Source organism: Xyrauchen texanus, chromosome 3 (assembly GCF_025860055.1).
Source record: "Xyrauchen texanus isolate HMW12.3.18 chromosome 3, RBS_HiC_50CHRs, whole genome shotgun sequence".
Taxonomy (NCBI): domain Eukaryota; kingdom Metazoa; phylum Chordata; class Actinopteri; order Cypriniformes; family Catostomidae; genus Xyrauchen; species Xyrauchen texanus.
The window spans coordinates 58,691,249-58,711,248 of NC_068278.1; the positions used below are offsets into that span (position 1 = coordinate 58,691,249).

Genomic DNA, 20,000 nt, shown 5'->3' on the forward strand with positions numbered 1-20,000 from the left:
TTAGTGCATGACTTAACCTCCAGTGTGCTGTCTGTCTGCACTGGTCTCAGAACAGTTATAGGAGAGATATAGGATGCTCCCTTGCTCCCTATTTAGTGCATGACTTAACCTCCAGTGTGCTGTCTGTCTGCACTGGTCTCAGAACAGTTATAGGAGAGTTATAAGATGTTCCCTTGCTCCCTATTTAGTGCATGACTTAACCTCCAGTGTGCTGTCTGTCTGCACTGGTCTCAGAACAGTTATAGGAGAGATATAGGATGCTCCCTTGCTCCCTATTTAGTGCATGACTTAACCTCCAGTGTGCTGTCTGTCTGCACTGGTCTCAGAACAGTTATAGGAGAGCTATAAGATGATCCCTTGCTCCCTATTTAGTGCATGACTTAACCTCCAGTGTGCTGTCTGTCTGCACTGGTCTCAGAACAGTTATAGGAGAGCTATAGGATGCTCCCTTGCTCCCTATTTAGTGCATGACTTAACCTCCAGTGTGCTGTCTGTCTGCACTGGTCTCAGAACAGTTATAGGAGAGCTATAAGATGATCCCTTGCTCCCTATTTAGTGCATGACTTAACCTCCAGTGTGCTGTCTGTCTGCACTGGTCTCAGAACAGTTATAGGAGAGCTATAGGATGCTCCCTTGCTCCCTATTTAGTGCATGACTTAACCTCCAGTGTGCTGTCTGTCTGCACTGGTCTCAGAACAGTTATAGGAGAGCTATAGGATGCTCCCTTGCTCCCTATTTAGTGAATGACTTGACCTCCAGTGTGCTGTCACTTGTTCACTAGTTTGAATCCAGGGCATGCCGAATGACTCCAGCCAGGTCTCCTAAGCAACCAAATTGTCCCGGTTGCTAGGGAGTGTAGAGTCACATGGGGTAACCTCCTCATGGTCGCTATAATGTGGTTCTCACTCACGGTGGGGCGTGTGGTGAGTTGTGCGTGGATGCCGCAGAGAATAGAGTGAAGCCTCCACACGCTACGTCTCCGTGGTAGCGCGCTCAATGAGTCACGTGATAAGATGCGCGGATTGACGGTCTCAGATGTGGAGACAAATGAGATTCGTCCTCCGCCACCCGGATTGAGGCGAGTCACGACACCACCACGAGGACTTAGAACGCATTGGGAATTGGGTGTTACAAATTGGGTGCAAAAGGAACTTTAGATTAAAATGAAGCGAATGTTTATGAGCGTTTAAAATAATATTTAAAGCGGCATATCAAACGAAACTAGAGATGCTGATCTTTACAACCAAACAGGTTTCAGTGAAAAAACTTGAAGAGGTTTCTTATCAGAGGTACTTATGTTGGCGCTGCGCCCATAGAAGCAGTTCATGAAATTATGCCATGATGGTTAGTCACGTGAAGTTTAACCCTTAAATGGCTCCTTAGTGTGTCCTGAACAGTATGCATTGGGTTTAAATTTATTTAAATGATGCGTTGTGTGTAGCAAATCTAAAATAGTGAGTCCTCGCATGAGGCAGTGGGGTCACACAAGGTTCTATCAATTTCAATAAATTTCGCTCAATCTCATTAAATCAATCAATCGCTCAAACTCATAAAAATCTATTAATTAAAAAATAAAAATATATATATATATTCATTTTGTAAACTTTTATGAGCACAATTTATACAGTGGCAAGAAAAACTATGAGAACCCTTTGGAATTACCTGCATTTATGTATAAATTATATATGGAGACGATTTAGTACTATAGGTACTCTCTCTAGAAGTGGCCGTTAGATATTCATCTGTGCACAGTGAGACAAACTGTCTATAAATGGAGGTGATTTAGTACTATAGGTACTCTCACTAGAAGTGGCCGTTAGATATTCATCTGTCCACAGTTAGACAAACTGTCTATAAATGGAGGTGATTTAGTACTATAGGTACTCTCTCTAGAAGTGGCCGTTAGATATTCATCTGTCCACAGTTAGACAAACTGTCTATAAATGGAGGTGATTTAGTACTATAGGTACTCTCTCTAGAAGTGGCCGTTAGATATTCATCTGTCCACAGTTAGACAAACTGTCTATAAATGGAGATGATTTAGTACTATAGGTACTCTCTCTAGAAGTGGCTGTTAGATATTCATCTGTCCACAGTTAGATAAACTGTCTATAAATGGAGATTATATAGTACTATAGGTACTCTCTCTAGAAGTGGCTGTTAGATATTCATCCGTCCACAGTTAGACAAACTGTCTATAAATGGAGATTATATAGTACTATAGGTACTCTCTCTAGAAGTGGCCGTTAGATATTCATCCGTCCACAGTTAGATAAACTGTCTATAAATGGAGATTATATAGTACTATAGGTACTCTCTCTAGAAGTGGCCGTTAGATATTCATCTGTCCACAGTGAGACAAACTGTCTATAAATGGAGATGATTTAGTACTATAGGTACTCTCTCTAGAAGTGGCCGTTAGATATTCATCTGTCCACAGTTAGACAAACTGTCTATAAATGGAGATGATTTAGTACTATAGGTACTCTCTCTAGAAGTGGCCGTTAGATATTCATCTGTCCACAGTGAGACAAACTGTCTATAAATGGAGATGATTTAGTACTATAGGTACTCTCTCTAGAAGTGGCCGTTAGATATTCATCTGTCCACAGTTAGACAAACTGTCTATAAATGGAGATGATTTAGTACTATAGGTACTCTCTCTAGAAGTGGCCGTTAGATATTCATCTGTGCACAGTTAGACAAACTGTCTATAAATGGAGATTATATAGTACTATAGGTACTCTCTCTAGAAGTGGCCGTTAGATATTCATCTGTCCACAGTTAGACAAACTGTCTATAAATGGAGATGATATAGTACTATAGGTACTCTCACTAGAAGTGGCCGTTAGATATTCATCTGTCCACAGTGAGACAAACTGTCTATAAATGGAGATGATTTAGTACTATAGGTACTCTCTCTAGAAGTGGCCGTCCAGTCAAGATGACTCAAAGGACACACCGCAAAATGATCAATGAGGTAAACAAGAGCCCTAGAGTGACAGATAAAGACTTGAAGGAATCTTTGGAACTGGTTAACATCTCTGTTCATGAGTCTATTATACAGACAACATTATACAGGTACGGTGTTCATGGCAGGATATCATGAAGGAAGCCGCTGCTTTCCACCAAAAACATTGCTGTGTGCCTAATGTTTGCCAAAGACCACCTTGACACTCCACAATGCTTCTGGAAAAATTCAGTCAAGTGTGAACAAACTTTTGGCTGATAGTGTATATTACTCTTTCTGCCTAACTGTTGTGTTTAAACCATCTTGCTCTCTCTGTAGGTGAACTGATGGATGGGCGGAGAGGACTTGTTCCCTCCAACTTTGTGGAGCGTGTGTCGGACGATGACTTCATGAGCATCCAACTTCATCAGACTGGCGATATTTCCCATAATTCCTTCCAGGAGAGCAGTTTTCACAGCGGTAGTGAGCGGTTACACCAACACCACCACCTGCGTTTCGCCCACAGCTCTTCTGAGCGGACTGAGACCTCCACGACAGCATCAGCTCCAGGTGACAACAGCAAAGCTAACACCTCCACTCCTGCGCTGAACGCCCCTCTCACCAATGGCTTGGATCTGGATCTAGAGGAAGTGGGGGTGGACACCGTGCCTTACCCCCGCAAGCTTACGCTAATCAAACAGCTCACCAAGAGTATCATCATCGGCTGGGAGGCGCCGCTTGTACCGCCGGGCTGGGGTTCCGTGTTTAGCTATAATGTCTACGTTGACCACGAGTTGCGAGTCAACGTGCCATTTGGAACACAAACTAAGGCCGTTTTGGAGAGGCTGGACTTGGCGCAGAAGTCTTATCGGATAGCGGTGCAGAGCTTGACGGAGCGTGGGAACTCAGATCAGTTACGTTGCAGTATACTTGTTGGCCAAAATGTGTGTGTGGCGCCGACGCAACTGCGCGTTGAACGCGTAACTGCTACCTCGGCCAGCCTGACCTGGCTGCCTAGCAACAGTAACTATGTGCACATTGTGTCTTTGAACGACGAGGAGTGCGAGCTGGTAAAGGCGGGATGCTATTCACTGTGCCTCAGTAACCTCACACCTAACCTGCATTACCGCATTAAAGTAGAGGCCCGGCCGCACCGCACAGCCTGGGAGCTACCACCAGAGTGCCGAGATCGCAAAACCGCCGTGACCTCTTTCACGACCCTTACTGCAGGTGAGATGAGTGTGTGAATGTGTCAATTCACTGGAGGTTGCTCACTATTTTTCCTTACCAGAAATGTTGTCATGTCTTCTGAAGTATCTCAAGTCTTTAGAAGATGAATGCAAGTGTAAAGTTATATTGTCTCTTAGGTCCTCCTGACGCACCGTTGGACGTGCAGTTGGAGCAGGGCCCGTCTCCAGGAATCGCTCAGATCAGCTGGCTGCCCGTTACCATAGATGCTGCCGGGACATCCAATGGAGTCCGAGTCACTGGCTACACCATCTACGCTGACAAGAAGAAGGTGAACGAGTCTGACAAGTCTGATTAATCTTAAAAATGTTTTTTATAAAAAAAATTATAAACTCTGTCATTGGGGATTCCATCAAGTGCATCTTTAGCATAAAAAACAGGCTTTGGTCAATACATGTGAAAGCAGCCATAACTGTCATGTGTGTCACGCATATATTATGAATTACAATTGGAGTCCAAAGGTCTGAGATGACATGTGAATGTAATATAATAAGTAAAATGAAAGTGCTGGAGCTGGCATGAACAAAACCCAATGATTTTGTAATTCTGCATGATTTGAGAATATTCCAAAGAGCATCTTGTGTATTTCAATGGAAAGAAGGAAATCTGCCATATATACAAAGAGTGAAAATGTCAAAATTAAAAAAACGTTTCATTAGTCACATTTTAGACATTACTTTTTCAAAACCTTAAAACTTATTTACAGGTTATTTAAAGCGGTCACTGACTTCCTTCTTTCCATTGGGGGCAGCTGTGGCTCAGGTGGTAGAGTGGGTTGTCCACTAATCACAGGGTTGGCGGTTTGATTCCCGGCCCACATGACTCCACATGCTGAAGTGTCCTTGGGCAAGACACTGAACCCCAAGTTGCTCCCAATGGCAGGCTCTGCCACCATTGGGGTGTGTGTGTGTGTGTGTGTGTGTGTGTGTGTGTGTGTGTGTGTGTGTGTGTGTGTGTGTGTGTGTGTGTGTGTGTGTGTGTGTGTGTGTGTGTGTGTGTGTGTGTGTGAGAGAATGGGACGCAAAAAAGCACTATATAAGTGCACACCATTTACCATTTAGACCTCACCAGGTCTAACCAAAATTGGCCCGGTTGCAAGGGAGGGTAGAGTCACATGGGGTAACCTCCTTGTGGTCACTATAATGTGGTTCTCGGTGGGCCGTGTGGTGAGTTGTGCATGGATGCCGCAGTTAATAGCCTGAAGCCTCCACACATGCTATGTCTCCGTGGCAACGTGCTCAACAAGCCACGTGATGAGATGCGCGGATTGATGGTCTCAGACGCGGAGGCAGATAGGATTCGTCCTCCGCCACCGGGATTCGGTTTGAAAGTATATCTGTGTGTTGTAAAACATACAAACTCATACTCTGTCTCTTGTCTTCAGGTATTAGAGGTGTCATCACCCACAGCAGGCAGCGCTCTGATTGGTCCATCTCAGATCCAGACGTTACAGGAGGCCCTTGAGCTCACCGTACGCACCATGTCATCGTTCGGCGAGTCGGTGGATTCTTTACCTGTGAATGTTCCCGTAAAACTGCCTGCCATCATGTCCGGTGGCTCTCTGCCTCAGTGCCAGTCTGTGCCAGCTACCGCCAGTGTCCTTGTGGCTGGTGCCAACCCAGAGCCTGCTGTATGTGCCACGTCTCTCTCTGCTGCCAAAACTCCTGACCTGCCGCATGCTGCTGTAATGGACGAGCACATCACTGGTCCAGTGAGGGGAGTTTACATCAACACACCAAAAGCGGTCGCTCGTGATGCGCATCTGCCTGCTGCGTCCTACATAGAAGCCTGGGCAAACCCAGCGTCAGTTGCCCCACTCACGGTTGCCACGGCAGCGCAGGAAGCACTATCACTGTCGGCTTCTCATGCTAACTCATCAGTAAGTCTGAACAACTATAGTTAGTTAGAAAAATCATGTGAACACATAGCATTTGTAGAGTAAATGCTGATCTGTCCTGACGTTTCCCAGACAACAGTGAAGGACCACCTACTTACAAGGGTTTTGAGCTTTGCCGGTTTGGTGCAGCTTTAATAGAAAGTAAACTTTTCTAATCTTCAGTAATCTAAAGTAAACTGAGGTTTAGTTAGTAATGTCTTACAGGCCTCTCCACACTGATGCAGGGTCGTTAACTGCAGGCAGATGTAACACACTGTCCGGAATGGCTTCACTCATTCAGGTTTCTGTGAAGCACAAGGCAGAAGAGTTTGAAAAGTCCTAATTTGTATGGCTGAGGAGAGGTAGTACATCTGTTTTGTTAGGAAGAGTGTGGAGATACTGATGAATAGATGAACACTCGGCAGCCCAGTTCGAACATCTTGCTGATGAAGTTTGACCGGCGCACTGGCTCGCTTTCCTTTCTTGCGTTTCATAGCACGCTTGAACAACACAGCCTCTAACTAAAATGTCCAGCAAAACGTCCGAATAGTCAAAAACTGGGAAATATTGTCTGTTATCTGCTGCCTAATGTTCAGAGGTTCATCCCTGGTAAAACTGATTGGAAAAAATGACTAAACATAGGACAAACAAACAAAAACAACAAAAGAATTGGAGAGCTCCACACCGAGGCTGCCATCTGTGGCTCCATCTTGTAAATTGTGTGTAGTGGTCTGGCATATGTGGATATAGGAGTGGCCTGGAGTTGGATATATTTGTGCAAACATGAGTGTTATTCTGCATGTGTTGACACATTGTTACATTTTGAGTCTGAATTTAATACAACACCTCTATCAACAGGTAAGTGCAACTGTAGTCATGCCAGTGCCCATTGCCACACCAGCATCCATGGTTGTGCCCACTCCCTTGACCATGCCAGCACCTATGCCTAACCCAGCATCCATGGCAATGCCTGTGTTCATGGCTGCACAACCTCCCATGGCAATGTCAGTGCCCATGCCCTCTACTGTTGTTGCAGCTGCATCAGTGCCAGTGCACTCCAATGTGGCCCTCATGGCAATGAACCCCTGTAAAGAGACAGACACTCCCGGTGCCCAGCGTCCTGTTGCCTCCCTCTCTGACTTTCTAGAGGACCCCCTTGCCAAACTTCACACACCACCACCCAGTCCCACCACACATAAAGTCAACATCCCTGGGAAGGACCCTCTCGATGTGCCAGATACGCATCCACTGAGGCCCCTCAATCCATCACCCTTCGAGTCAGAGCCTGAGGAGGACAGAGAGAACACCAGGCTGGTGTCAATAGAGGAGTTCCTGCGGCCTGTACCTCAACCACGAATAAAGGTCAGTGTACAAAGCATATCTAGAGACTTTTTCTATGTGCCAGTTGTTATCATTTCAAACTGCACTCTTGTTGAGTATCTTGGCTTTAGTATAGCTTTCAGAATTATTCACAAAGGGAAACACCGTAATGATACTTTTGTTAACTGTAGGCCATAATCCACAGACTAGGACCAGCTCTGACAGCATGTGTGGTTCAGGATCTGGATTTCGGAGTTTGAAATGGGAATGGTGTGGGCTTAGGAAATAGGTTATTGGTTTGGAGCAGGGTTTGGGAATATTTTTGGCATGTAGTGCCATATTAAAATTTTCCTTGTTAAAGGTTCATGAAATGTATATCGTATATCATCAATTTAAGGTCACAGTATCATGACATAACAGCAGTGTGTATCATTATAGTCTTTATTCTTTTCCACAAGCGTATTAAAATTAAAATTGGTTGAAATCAAACAGAAATTGCATAAACTTCTATCGGGGACCTAGAAAACAGCAAATTGTAGGAATGTCCCATATAAGTGGGCTTCAAAGGTTTAATGTGTTTACTTGCATTAAGAATAGAGGTTAGAGCTAGGATTAAAATGTAGGAAAATAGGGGCTATGTTGGTATATATTTTATGCATGAGAATGAGAATCCAGGTTAGTTGGATAAGGGCTGGATTTAAAAAAGGTTCAGATTTGGAACTTTGGGTTGGTGTGTGGATTTAGGGTTGGGAGATGTAGGACGTGGGAGGTAGGGCCCCCTGGTTAGAATCCGCATTTGGTGAAGTTGTCTAACAAACACTGCACACAACAGCCCAGTTTTTCAGAACACATAGACAGTCCGCATCTGTGCACATCTGCAGATGCACCTGGCGTTGACTGTGCTAAAGAGTATTACAGAGCAGTCATTGTGGCATTCAAACCAACCGTGGACAAAAGAGTCAACTTTAAAAGACAAGAGCGCACGACCTTGTGCAAGATGGAAAGACACATGGAAATACGAATGATACACTAGCCTTAAGGCAGGGCTGGACTGGGAAGAGAAATCGGCCCAGGATTTTACATAGCAACTAAAGTTGAGTGGGGGGTGTTTTCTGCATATCACGGCACCGTTTTGTGGTACGTTATGCATAACGCGGCGGCTCATTTTAGATTATCGCGGCCCTTTCAGCCTGTTTCGCGGCCGACCCTCTGGCCCGCTCGATTCTCCCAATGGCCAATCCGCCTCTGATTGGCCCCAAAGTGCATCGGCCCCCCGGGAAAATGCCCAGTATGCCAGATTACCACTCCAGCCCTGCCTTAAGGTTTGCGTTAAGAATTTAGATTAGGGCGACAATTTGTATGTAGGAGTAGGAGTAGAGGCTGTGGTTAGGGATACATTTTAGGCTGAGGTTTACAGTCCAGGTTCAATTAAAAGGTGGGGGTCAAGGCCTGGATTTAGTTAAGGGTCAGGGTTGTAACTAGGGGTTAGAGTTGGGATTTTGGAAAGGGTTAGGGTTTTGGAAGTTAGGGATTGGGAGTAGGAGTAGGGAGGAAGGGACCCCTTCCGCTTTGTCAGGGGCAGGGGTAAAGGTTGGAGATTAGGGATCATGGTTGTAAATACAGATTTAAAGTTAGAATATAACGTTAATGAAAGTTAGGGTTTTGGAACTGCAAGTAGGAATGAAAACCAGGGGTTAAGGTCGGCATTAGGTGTAAGGGTTAAGGCTAGGATATACTTAGTTTTTCAGTGTGCAGTAACGTCTCATGCTAAGTTGAACACACTAGCCTTTTTATGTATAATTGTTTGAACACGAGTCCAATTGGCACGCTTGATTACACTTGATTGGCATGCGCACAATTACTGTTTTGTGATACTCTTTAGGACAGTCAACACCAGGCACTTGTACTGATGATGAATATAGACAAGAGCGTGAGATGTAGCGGCAGGAAAAAACTGAAGTACTGTATACTTACTTATTTTCCTCACTGTATACTTTGGGCATTTGAAGCAAGATTTATGGTTTTAGTAAGTGCTAGAGCTTAATTTGATCATTGCTCCAAATGTGGATTTCACGCCCCTGACACATGGCATAATCTGTTGAAATTAATGAATTAATTAAAGTTGAACCTAGATCTGACCATATGTTGTAGAGTTTTGACCCATTGTCTCAGAAGCCTGTGGTAAAGTTATTTTTGTCTGTTAGGTGTATGCTAGTGGTCTTATGGACCCTCCTCCAGACTACCATGGAGAGAGCAGTCGATCCGACCTGTCTGACATCCTGGAGGAAGAGGAGGAAGACCTGTACTCTGAACCTATCGTTGACAACCCCTCCAGAGGTTACAGTACAGCTCCAACAGGCAGGGTATGTACCTGCACATGAACTGTAGAATTCCTTAATCCTTTGGAGTCCTCTCGTGAAGTTATACATAGTACAAGTCCTGTGATTGGTGGATCATCTCACCAGTGAACACCTACTTTACTCAGTGTCTCGCAAGCTTTGCTACGTAATAGATTTTAACTGTAGGGACTTAGTCTTCCACAATGTCCTAACAAAGCGAGGAAAGCTGTTTACGTAAATTTAAGTTTTTGTCCTAACCAGCCATAATGGTGTCAAGTCACAGGACACTTTGTCAATTGCAGATGTGATGTGAAATCTCATTGGTACTAAATCCTGCTCAACATGACTGATTGGCTGTGATTGTGTTGTCACGCCTCTTGTTTGCTTTTAATGTGAACAAATTACTCATGTGGAAACTTGTTGCATTGTGCCTGGTTAGGACTCTGCCGTTCTTATCTATAAGTTTTGTTCTTTCTGTTCTAATATTTCCTCTGTTGCATTTTAATTTTCTTCTGTTTTTTCTCTCATTTCCTTCTATTTTCCTTTTTTGACACCAAAAAACAACCTTTACCTCACCTCTGTATGGGCATGCATGCGCACACTCCTCGATCTCAATTCTTGCCCTTTACCTACACCCTGATAACTCCCAACGTTCTTCTAAAATGACCCCAGTCGGAAATGTGGGAAACTGACAGCGATGAAGATATTTTGGAAAGGATTATAAAGCTCCCCCCTCAGGCCTACCACAACAAGCAGCTATTCAGCATCCCAGAGGTCACAGAAGAAGAAGACAACACCGAATCGGAGCCCCACACTAGACCATCTCCAGGCCGGGCTGCATCAGGCAAGGGCCGCTTACGTGGACATGAGGTTCATCAACATTCCCCCAATGAACCTAGATCCGAATTGCCTGTAGTGAGGTACAGAGGGACGGTTCCAGTCAGGACTCGACCTAGAGTGCATTATGCTGACATGGTGGACACCATTAACTATCTTGATGAAGAAGATGTGGAGTTGGACTCGGATAGTAATCTGTACACCGGGCATAGCACTGGGAGTCAATGTGTCCGCCACACACCGCACAAAGGCCATGGCGATCAACCCAGGAGAGAGGCCCTACTACGTAACCATGCCGGGGTTGCAGGGTCATCAGGAGCAGGGCAGGGACCGTATTTGATTAGCAAGACCGTACGCCGCGTAAAGTCGCCCACTGGAACCTCATCCGAGATTGACGTAGAATACGGTACCGATGAGGAAACTCAGGTCTTTGATCCTGGAGAGGTGGTGCTTGAGCAGATGAGCGCGGAGTGGTGGGTGGAGGGCGGTAACCATGACTACCACCACCTGCCCCTGACAAGCAGACCTCAACCAGAGCTGCCCACTAGCAACCGCTCATGGGTGTGTCCGTCTTCTTGTTATACCTTAACCATATTCCCTTGACAACCAGCTCATCCATTTTGGACATGGCAGAAACCTTTTGCATCCTAAAAGCGAAGACAAGCTCAAGTTCTCACTCGCTCCCGTCACTGTTCTCATCTATACACTGTAGCTCAACATACAAAGTGTTTGCATATATGCATTTGGGGGATTTGGAAGGTACTTATCTGATGCATGTATTGGAGAGTACATTTTATAAGACCATGCAGTCCCTGGAAATTGAACCCATGACCTCGCCGTTGATAGTGTTGTGCTCTGGCTTTTGAGTTCCTGAAACAAAGCATGTAGTATCACAGTTAGACTGCTCAGAATGTCTGCTTAGAGTAATCATTTCAATGGCATTTGTACAGGGACAATCCCCCAATGGGTGTCTGCTTAAGGTCACAATTTTGATGGTTCCTTACAGGATTTGAACCAGCAAACGTCCACCTATTGGCCCCGAACTTTGGCCACAATCCCACACCATCTCAGTGTCATGCTGTAACAGTAATATAAGATTCCACCATGTACACAATGAGTCTCAAAAACTGATTTACAGTGGATGCAAAAGGTTTAAGCCTAAATATCTAGTTCCGTGCAGTTGACTCTGTACCCTACACCCTCCCCATTTCCCTGTCTCGAGTCAAGGCATCTTTGAATTTGTTGCTGATGGCTCTACGGTGCGTGTTTGTCCTACGTCCAACCTTTCCAGTTTTCAGTTAGAAAAGCTTTATGTGCTCTACTGAATATCCCTTGCATGCCAGAAATGGGGTGTCCCATTTGTTGTTGACATCTTCTGTCAAAGTTGTCCAAAAACTGCTGTGACTGTTCAGGGTAACGCTGTATGTACAACTGGAGTATGTTGAACCTGCTGTACCTTTGTTCCCATAGCACCACTGTAATGTTGCTGCAGACAACCCCAAAGGCTTTCTCTGTTGACCTTGAATCAAACCCTGCAAGACTACCAAGTTGGTAGCTGTGTTTTGGAATATGGTAGCTGGTCGACCAACTCATGGCCAGCGTGGACCTTCTAGAAACTAGCTACTATGTTCTAAAACACAGCTACGAGCTTACGCTGGATTGTTCAGCATGGTGTTGCTTTCAATAGAGTGTTTGTATGTGTTTCAAGGCTCCAGGCTGTGACCAAGATAATCTTTACAATATCTCAAAATCTAGTTGCTATTAATGGACAAAAATGTGTACACCAGGCAAACAAGATGAGTCATCAATATTTTTGGTCCATTTTTCTGGAAGAAAAAGCTATTTGTATAACGTTTCCTCAACTTTTTGGAGAATGTTAGCATATATATGTTAGCCTTAAAGCTAACAGACAAGGGCAATATGATCTATAATCACGTCTTCAAAGTGCTTGTCTTACTTTCCTTTACAGCAGTGATTTTTGGTTAATGTTCCAATAGCAAGCTAAGAAGTTACGTACTAGAACATTACACCAATCAGCCACAACGTTGCTGCCTAATATTGTGTAGGTCCTCCTCGTGCTGCCAAAGCAGCGCCAACCCGCGATATTCTTCTGTTGTGTGTGAAAATCCCAGGAGATCAGCAGTTACAGAAATACTCAAACCAGCCCGTCTCGCATCAACAATCACACAGTGTGGCAGCAGTGCATATAATCATGCAGATACAGGTCAGGAGCTTCAGTTAATGATCATATCAACCATCAGAATGGGTGAAAATGTGATCTCAGTGATTTGGACCGTGGTCTGGAGCCCCTAATGTTTGTGTGTGGTAGTACATGCAGTATTTGTGATTTTGCTTTTATGCTCGTGTGATGGTTTTGCATTACTGGATTTCTGCTGTACCCGTCTGTAACCGTTTATGTTTCTCAAATCAGGAGTTACCGGGCAGAGAAGCATCACTGGCAGATGCAGGTGCAGCGTGGAGCAGCTCATGTGATGTCACTCCTAAATCGACACGCTCTGAAATTAGACTGCCAAGAGGTGAGATTCTTAAGAACACTTTTTCTTCCTCATTCTCTCTCTCTCTCTCTCTCTCTCTCTCTCTCTCTCTCTCTCTCTCTCTCTCTCTGTCTCTCTCTCTCTCTCCCTATCTCTCTCTCTCTCTCTCTCCCTATCTCTCTCTCTATCTCTCTCTCTCTCTTTCGCTCTCGCTCTCTCTCTCTCTCCCTTTCGCTCGTGCTCTCTCCCTATCTTTCTCTATCTCTCTCTATCTCTCTCCCTATCTCTCTCTCTCTCCGTATCTCTCTCTCTCTCCCTATCTCTCTCGCTCTCTCCCTATCTCTCTCTCTCTCTCTCTCTCTCTCTCTCTCTCTCTCCCTCCCTATCTCTCTCTTTAGAAGACCTTCACTCCAAACAGCTTGTCACGACACAGGAGGAAGTGGCCACTATGAAAATAGTTACCGTGATGATAGCTGACCGCAGCGGCTCTCTGTGTACTGCGCACATCTCCAAATTAGATCACATTCTTTGCACCTCTCATTTGTCCATTCTGTCCATTTCTCTTTCGGTGTTGCTCCATATTCCTCCTCTCTTTTAGCCCGCAGGTGCTTTTAAGTCTTTGTGTCCTCATTTGCGATGCTGCCCGAAACGGTCCTTCCCCAAGTGTACATTCAGACACACACACACACACACACACACACACACACACACACACACACACACACACACACACACACACACACATTAACCCCAAAATACAATGTTGGATTTTCACTTTTACCTTTGCACATGTCTCTAAAATGACACTTTGTCAGATGCATTTCAGTAAACTACACGTGTGTGTGTGTCTTGTTTGCTGTGTGAAGAACTAGAAGCATGACCTTTGTTAACAAGCCGCACAGTCTCTTTGCTCTGCCCTTGATTGTTGCTACTGATCTTCCCTAATGAGATAGAGAACATCTCAGCGCTGGAGCGAAACGCAAACATGACAGACACCTATTACCACCACAGATTACACCACTCTGGATTGCACTCTACCCTTGACCCCAAACCCTTGACCCCTGACCTAGAAACAGGTGGCTTTAGGATTTAATTGCATTTACAGTTGCATTAATTCATTTGGCAGACATTTTTTTTTTCCCCAAAACAACTTACTGTGCTTTCAAGATATGCATTGAATGCACACACAATTTATTCACTTCATAGAATGATCCTTTGATTAATGCCGTTATCATCAATATTGTAAATATAGGCATGGCTAGAAGGGTGTTTTTACGCCCATAGTGCCGTTCGTTTTATAAAATGTTACTACATAAAAACACTATTTTAAGAAGCAATGCATTAAGTCACATCCATGTAAGATTAAGTGAATATTTCTAAGGTTAATAGGTCCTAATGCACTATTTTGTGTATTTTTGCACAACTGGAACGCTGTATTGACCGATCAGTGTCCAGCAACAGAACTATCGGTTTCTAAAAGTTTAGTTGGATAACTTTATGTTTTGTAGTTTGAATCTTGTCCATATCACGCGCTGAAGTTTGTGGATGGCCATCTGTGCATCTCTCTCTCTCTCTCTCTCTCTCTCTCTCTCTCTCTCGGCCTTTCTAGCTCTGTGTGTTTGGATCATGCATGCACGTTTCTCAATCGACTCATGGCGGATTAGGATCAGGAGGTTTTAGCATGATTACCTCACTTAAGGACACGCCTGGACCGAGCCATTACGCTTCTACGGGCGGGGGGAGATAACGGTCATCAGTGTACTGACTTATGTGTGTGTGTGTGCGTGTGTGTATGTGTGTTTGCAGAGTCCAGGGCACCTGGAGAAAATGAGGTGAGGATCTTTGTTGCTCTCTTCCCGTATGACCCAGCTGTGATGTCACCCAATCCTGACGCTGCAGAAGAGGAACTTCCCTTTAAAGAAGGACAAATTATTAAGGTGCAAAAGCTTCTCTAAAATAAAAGAAGCTAGAGTTGTTGCTAGTCTGGTTGGTTGATTGTGATTGCTATGGAAGACAGGGAGGGAATATATTTAGGGAATACCGGGGTGGGGGTGGTCACCAAATTAGATCGCACAGCCTTAATGCCCAGGGCACCCCTGGGCAGTCAAGGGCCCCATTTGTGTGAAATCTGAACCCTTTCCCCTTCTGCAGGTTTATGGGGACAAAGATGCAGATGGTTTCTACCGTGGTGAGGCAGGAGGTCATCATGGTTACGTCCCGTGTAATATGGTTTCAGAGATCCAGGTGGATGATGAGGAGACCAGAGACCAGCTCCTGGTGCAGGGCTTCCTGTCCACCGAGGCGTCGATGGAAAAGATAGGTGTGTTTAACACTGCATACATCAGACAGCAATATACACGTACCATATATATATATATATATATGCTTTGAGACGTAAAACGAAAATAAATGTTGCTCTCAGAGATGTCATACAATGGCAGTTTATGGTGACACCTCTTCAAGCTCCAAAAGAACACTAAAGTATCATTCAGAAGTCTAATTAATTATTCATGAGACTCATGATTGTTATGAAAGTATACAATAAGATTTGAATGTATAATTAAGTTAAACTCTTGACTGACCGTTGATCTCCTGTGCGCGTTTATGAGTCTGCATGCGAGCTTTAGAGATCCTTGTGGGAGAGATGGGGCGTTCAAGCGAAAGCTCGTTTTGTTTCGCTTCAACAGGACACAACAGAAAACACATCATTGCTGAACATAAACGAGAGAGCAGAACTGACAAACCATCTCTGCAGAGTTTGTAGTCAAAAACTAGATGCATTTCTATGCCCAGCCTTATTTGTTTTAACCGGAGTCTTCAATCAAACAGTGTGATGGAGGAGGCTGAAGGTAGCTATAAGTACCGCCGCTCCATATACCCGTTACGTAGTCTGTGTTGGGCACCAGGTGAGACACTATACTATCCAAGGGGGACACTATTTTACCCTAGGGGGCACCAGAAGCTCCTCCGGATGCCCTTACGTTACGTTTCATTGCGTTATCCAAGGTCATGAAAACAGTCGCAGGACACAGCGTTTTGAACCAGTGCCAGTTCACGCCAAATATAGAAACCAAGCGATCGACAGAATGTCCCGTTGCGTGTCGCAGCTGCTTAGGACAAAAAGCTCTGATTAACATAGAAATGATAAATTAAATTGTGTGTCGTTTGGCTTCTGAGTAGGACACGGTGTGACTAGCTACCTTCAGCCCCATCTCTCTGTTGATTGAGGACTCTGGTTCAAATAAATAAGGCTGGGCATAGAAATGCATCTCTTTTTTGGCTACAAACTCGTCAGACATGTTTTGTAAGTTCTGCTCTCTGGTTTATGTGCAGCAATGATCTATAATTTATTTTTCTCCCCAATTTGGCATGCCCAATTCCCACCACTACTTACTAGGTCCTCGTGGTGGCGTGGTTACTCACCTCGATCCGGGTGGCGGAGGACAAGTCTCAGTTGCCTCCACTTACCACACGCCCCATTGAGGGTGAGAACCACTCATCATGACCACAAGGAGGTTACCCCATGTGACTCTACCCTCCCTAGCAACCGGGCCAATTTGGTTGCTAAGGAGACCTGGCTGGAGTCACATTTTCTGTTGTTAATATCAGTGGTGGTCCTGTTGAAGCAAAGCAAATGAGCTTTCGCTTGAACACCCCACCTCGTGAGCAGCAGCGTAACTAATGTTGCTCTCATGCAAGGATCTCTAAAGCTCCTGTGCAGACTCATAAATGCACACAGGAGATCCACTTAATAATACATTCGATTTCGGTTTGTTTCTCACCAAATCATGCCATTTATGCATTTTGGCAGACGCTTTTATCCAAAGCGACTTACAGTGCACTTGTTACAGGGACAATCCCCTGGAGCAACCTGGAGTTAAGTATCTTACTCAAGGACTCAATGGTGGTGACTGTGGGGATCGAACCAGCAACCTTCTGATTACAAGTTATGTGCTTTAGCCCACTACGCCACCACCACTCCATGCCTGGCTCCTTCAGAACAATCATGAGTCTCATGGTATAATTTATTAGACTTCTGAATTATACTATTGCATTCTTTTGAAGCTTGAAGAGGTGGTCACCATAAACTGACATTGTATGACATCACTGAGCATGCATCACTCTTCACAGATGTCATAATGCATGGAGACAAGCTAAATATGAATGTGAAGGTAAAATATAAACATTATTTATTCAGCTTTGAAAGGTGTTGCAGTACTTGTTAAACAAATGCTCCATTTTACCCAAGATTAGCTTATTTTGCTTGCTCTAATTTGAGGATTGAGCTGTTAGCTTAGCAGCATACCAACGTCCATCTCATTGGAATCTGTTTTGAATGTTAGTTAAAGGGTTAGTTCACCCAAAAATGAAAATGTACTCACTCTCAAGCCATCCTAGCTGTATATGACTTTCTTCTTTCAGCCAAACACAATCGGCGTTATATAAAAATATGTCCTGACTCTTCCAAGCTTTATAATGGGAGTGAATGGTACCTTAGATTTTGAAGCCCAAAAAAGCTCATCCATCCATCATAAAAGTAATCCATATGGCTCCAGGGGGTTAATAAAGTCCTTCTGAAGTGAAGCGAAAAATATCCATATTTATAACTTTATAAACTATAATCAGGTGGTGGAGCAGGTTGGCCACTAATCGCAGGGTAAAAAGTGGTAATAAAGTGACGAATGTGGAAGTGCAGAATATAGAGCAAAACAAAACAACGGTCACGAATTAGAAGACAACAACGAGGATTTTTAAAGAACAATGTCATTTTCTTGGATTTCGATATAAGAGAAGAGGAGATTGAGATTGAGCCCTATTTGTTTGATCTGTTTGTACACCGAGCAGGAACTCTAATGCCAACAGAGGCTGAGAGTGTTTGCTGCCATGAATGGACGATTGGAATGACTGGATAGACTCACGAATGCACCATTTTAAGACTAAAACAACTCACTTTTATTCGCCGTTTTCCTTTCCTGTAAACAACACGTGCTTCCGCGTTCGTCGGCGTAGCGTAAGCTCACCGGAGCTTACGCTACGCCTACGTCATATGCCGGAACTCAACTCTCTTGTGAAGCCAGTGATTATAGTCTAATGGTCTGCACTTATATACCGCCTTTTTTAACCCTAGCGGTATTCAAAGCGCTTACACTATAACTCATTCACCCATTCACACACACAATAACACACCAATGATGGTGCCATGCAAGGCGCTAGCCTGCCATTGGGAGCAACTTGGGGTTCAGTGTCTTGCCCAAGGACACTTCGGCATGTGAATCGTGTGAGCCGGGAATCGAACCGCCAACCCTGCAATTAGTGGCCGACCCGCTCTACCACCTGAGCCACAGCCGCCCCTGATTATAGTTTATAAAGTTATAAATATGGATATTTTTCGCTTCACTTCAGAAGGACTTTATTAACCCCCTGGAGCCGTATGGATTACTTTTATGATGGATGGATGCGCTTTTTTTGGGCTTCAAAATCTAAGGTACCATTCACTCCCATTATAAAGCTTGGAAGAGCCAGGACATTTTTATATAACTCCGATTGTGTTTGGCTGAAAGAAGAAAGTCATATACAGCTAGGATGGCTTGAGGGTGAGTACATTTTTGGGTGAACTAACCCTTTAAATTTCTTGTACATTGTTTATGTGGTGTCACTCTTGTTGAAACCAGCTTTAAAATGGGTTTCCCTCGAATTCAGGTTGCTTTTGAAAGTGTGTTGGTCAAACAGTTAAACGATGCTTTGAACAAACATCTCCTGTTTAATGCTCGTTCCCACTCCAATTTTTCATGTTAAATGCTTTGAACATAGTGAGAAAGCCATAGTAATGTCATTGTTTGCAAGCAAATAAATAATCATTCGCGAATCAAAACGGTTTTTAAATGTCATTAAACAGTCATTGGTCAAAAAGTGTGGGAACCCTATATAGTCATATAAATGATATAAATCTAACATGTGTTTTAAATGTTATTTTGCCATCAAATGTCATCAAATGATATCTCTACAGTCCTACTGTTGTTGTTATTGTGGTTTTTGTGGTTGTGTCACTGTGTGAACACACTGCAGTTCCAAAGAAAACTTCACAAGCATGAATAGATGAAGCGGAACGCTTTGCTGCAGTGGCGGTTTAACTCTTCTCGCTGTGGCGTCTCAGTGCTGATGCTAACGCTTATTATTCTCTTCCAGCTTTAGTTATTTTCTTGTGATGCTTTGGCTTTTTTCTTTTGCCTTCTCATTCATTCTTGTCTGCTACTTGTGTTTTTTTTTTCCTCGTGTCCTGTTTTAAATTTCATAAAGACGCCCGCTTACATGCACAGCTTCCACGCCGCCCCGCTCCACCGCCGAAACCTAGACGCTTCAAGAAAGGTGTGTGTCAGCGCTCGCTGCCTCCTGCATCCCAGATTTCACCTGCCTTTGGTTTGACACATTTCCTCCCATCAGCTTTCGGTATTCTGCTTTGCAACTCTGACCAAAGGGGGGAATGTGTTCATTAACTTCTTAGATTCACTTGCCGAATTGTTGAACCATGTCAAAGACAACATGAAATCAAAATCGACCCTACTCATCATACGTGCATCATAAACCTCTCTGAATAGTCCCGCCCCCAACTCACGGCATTGGTCGAGTCAATGTTATTGTCTTGCACGAAATTTTCATAGCACCACAGAGACACAGTGTTTTCGCACAAGTAATGCAATTGCTTGAATACGCCTCTTCTATGATGCAATTACTCTATTTAAATGCTGATCTTTTTATGGGGCTTAAAGTACCAATTGTCATGTGGTGTTACTGTTTCTCGCTGAAAGCTCTCATTAAAATACTTAAATGTTGGCATGAGTAGTGTAGGGAAGCAGGTAAACTGCTTTAACCTCCTGATACTCGAGCGTGACTGCTGTGTGCATTTGCCATTTCCCTTTTTGTTTTGTAACTAGTAG

General features: G+C 44.1%; 1 protein-coding gene across 1 annotated transcript in view; it reads left to right on the top strand.

Moving 5' to 3' along the window:
* LOC127625111 (peripheral-type benzodiazepine receptor-associated protein 1) overlaps positions 1-20,000 on the top strand; it is a 148,896-nt gene that overhangs the window by 117,474 nt on the left and 11,422 nt on the right. Inside the window, exons 18-26 of the mRNA XM_052100199.1 lie at positions 3,290-4,180; positions 4,318-4,469; positions 5,583-6,077; positions 6,933-7,436; positions 9,599-9,757; positions 10,406-11,131; positions 13,002-13,107; positions 14,872-15,002; positions 15,217-15,385. Of these exons, the coding sequence (XP_051956159.1) occupies positions 3,290-4,180; positions 4,318-4,469; positions 5,583-6,077; positions 6,933-7,436; positions 9,599-9,757; positions 10,406-11,131; positions 13,002-13,107; positions 14,872-15,002; positions 15,217-15,385 (3,333 nt within the window). The remainder of the gene's footprint in view (positions 1-3,289; positions 4,181-4,317; positions 4,470-5,582; positions 6,078-6,932; positions 7,437-9,598; positions 9,758-10,405; positions 11,132-13,001; positions 13,108-14,871; positions 15,003-15,216; positions 15,386-20,000) is intronic.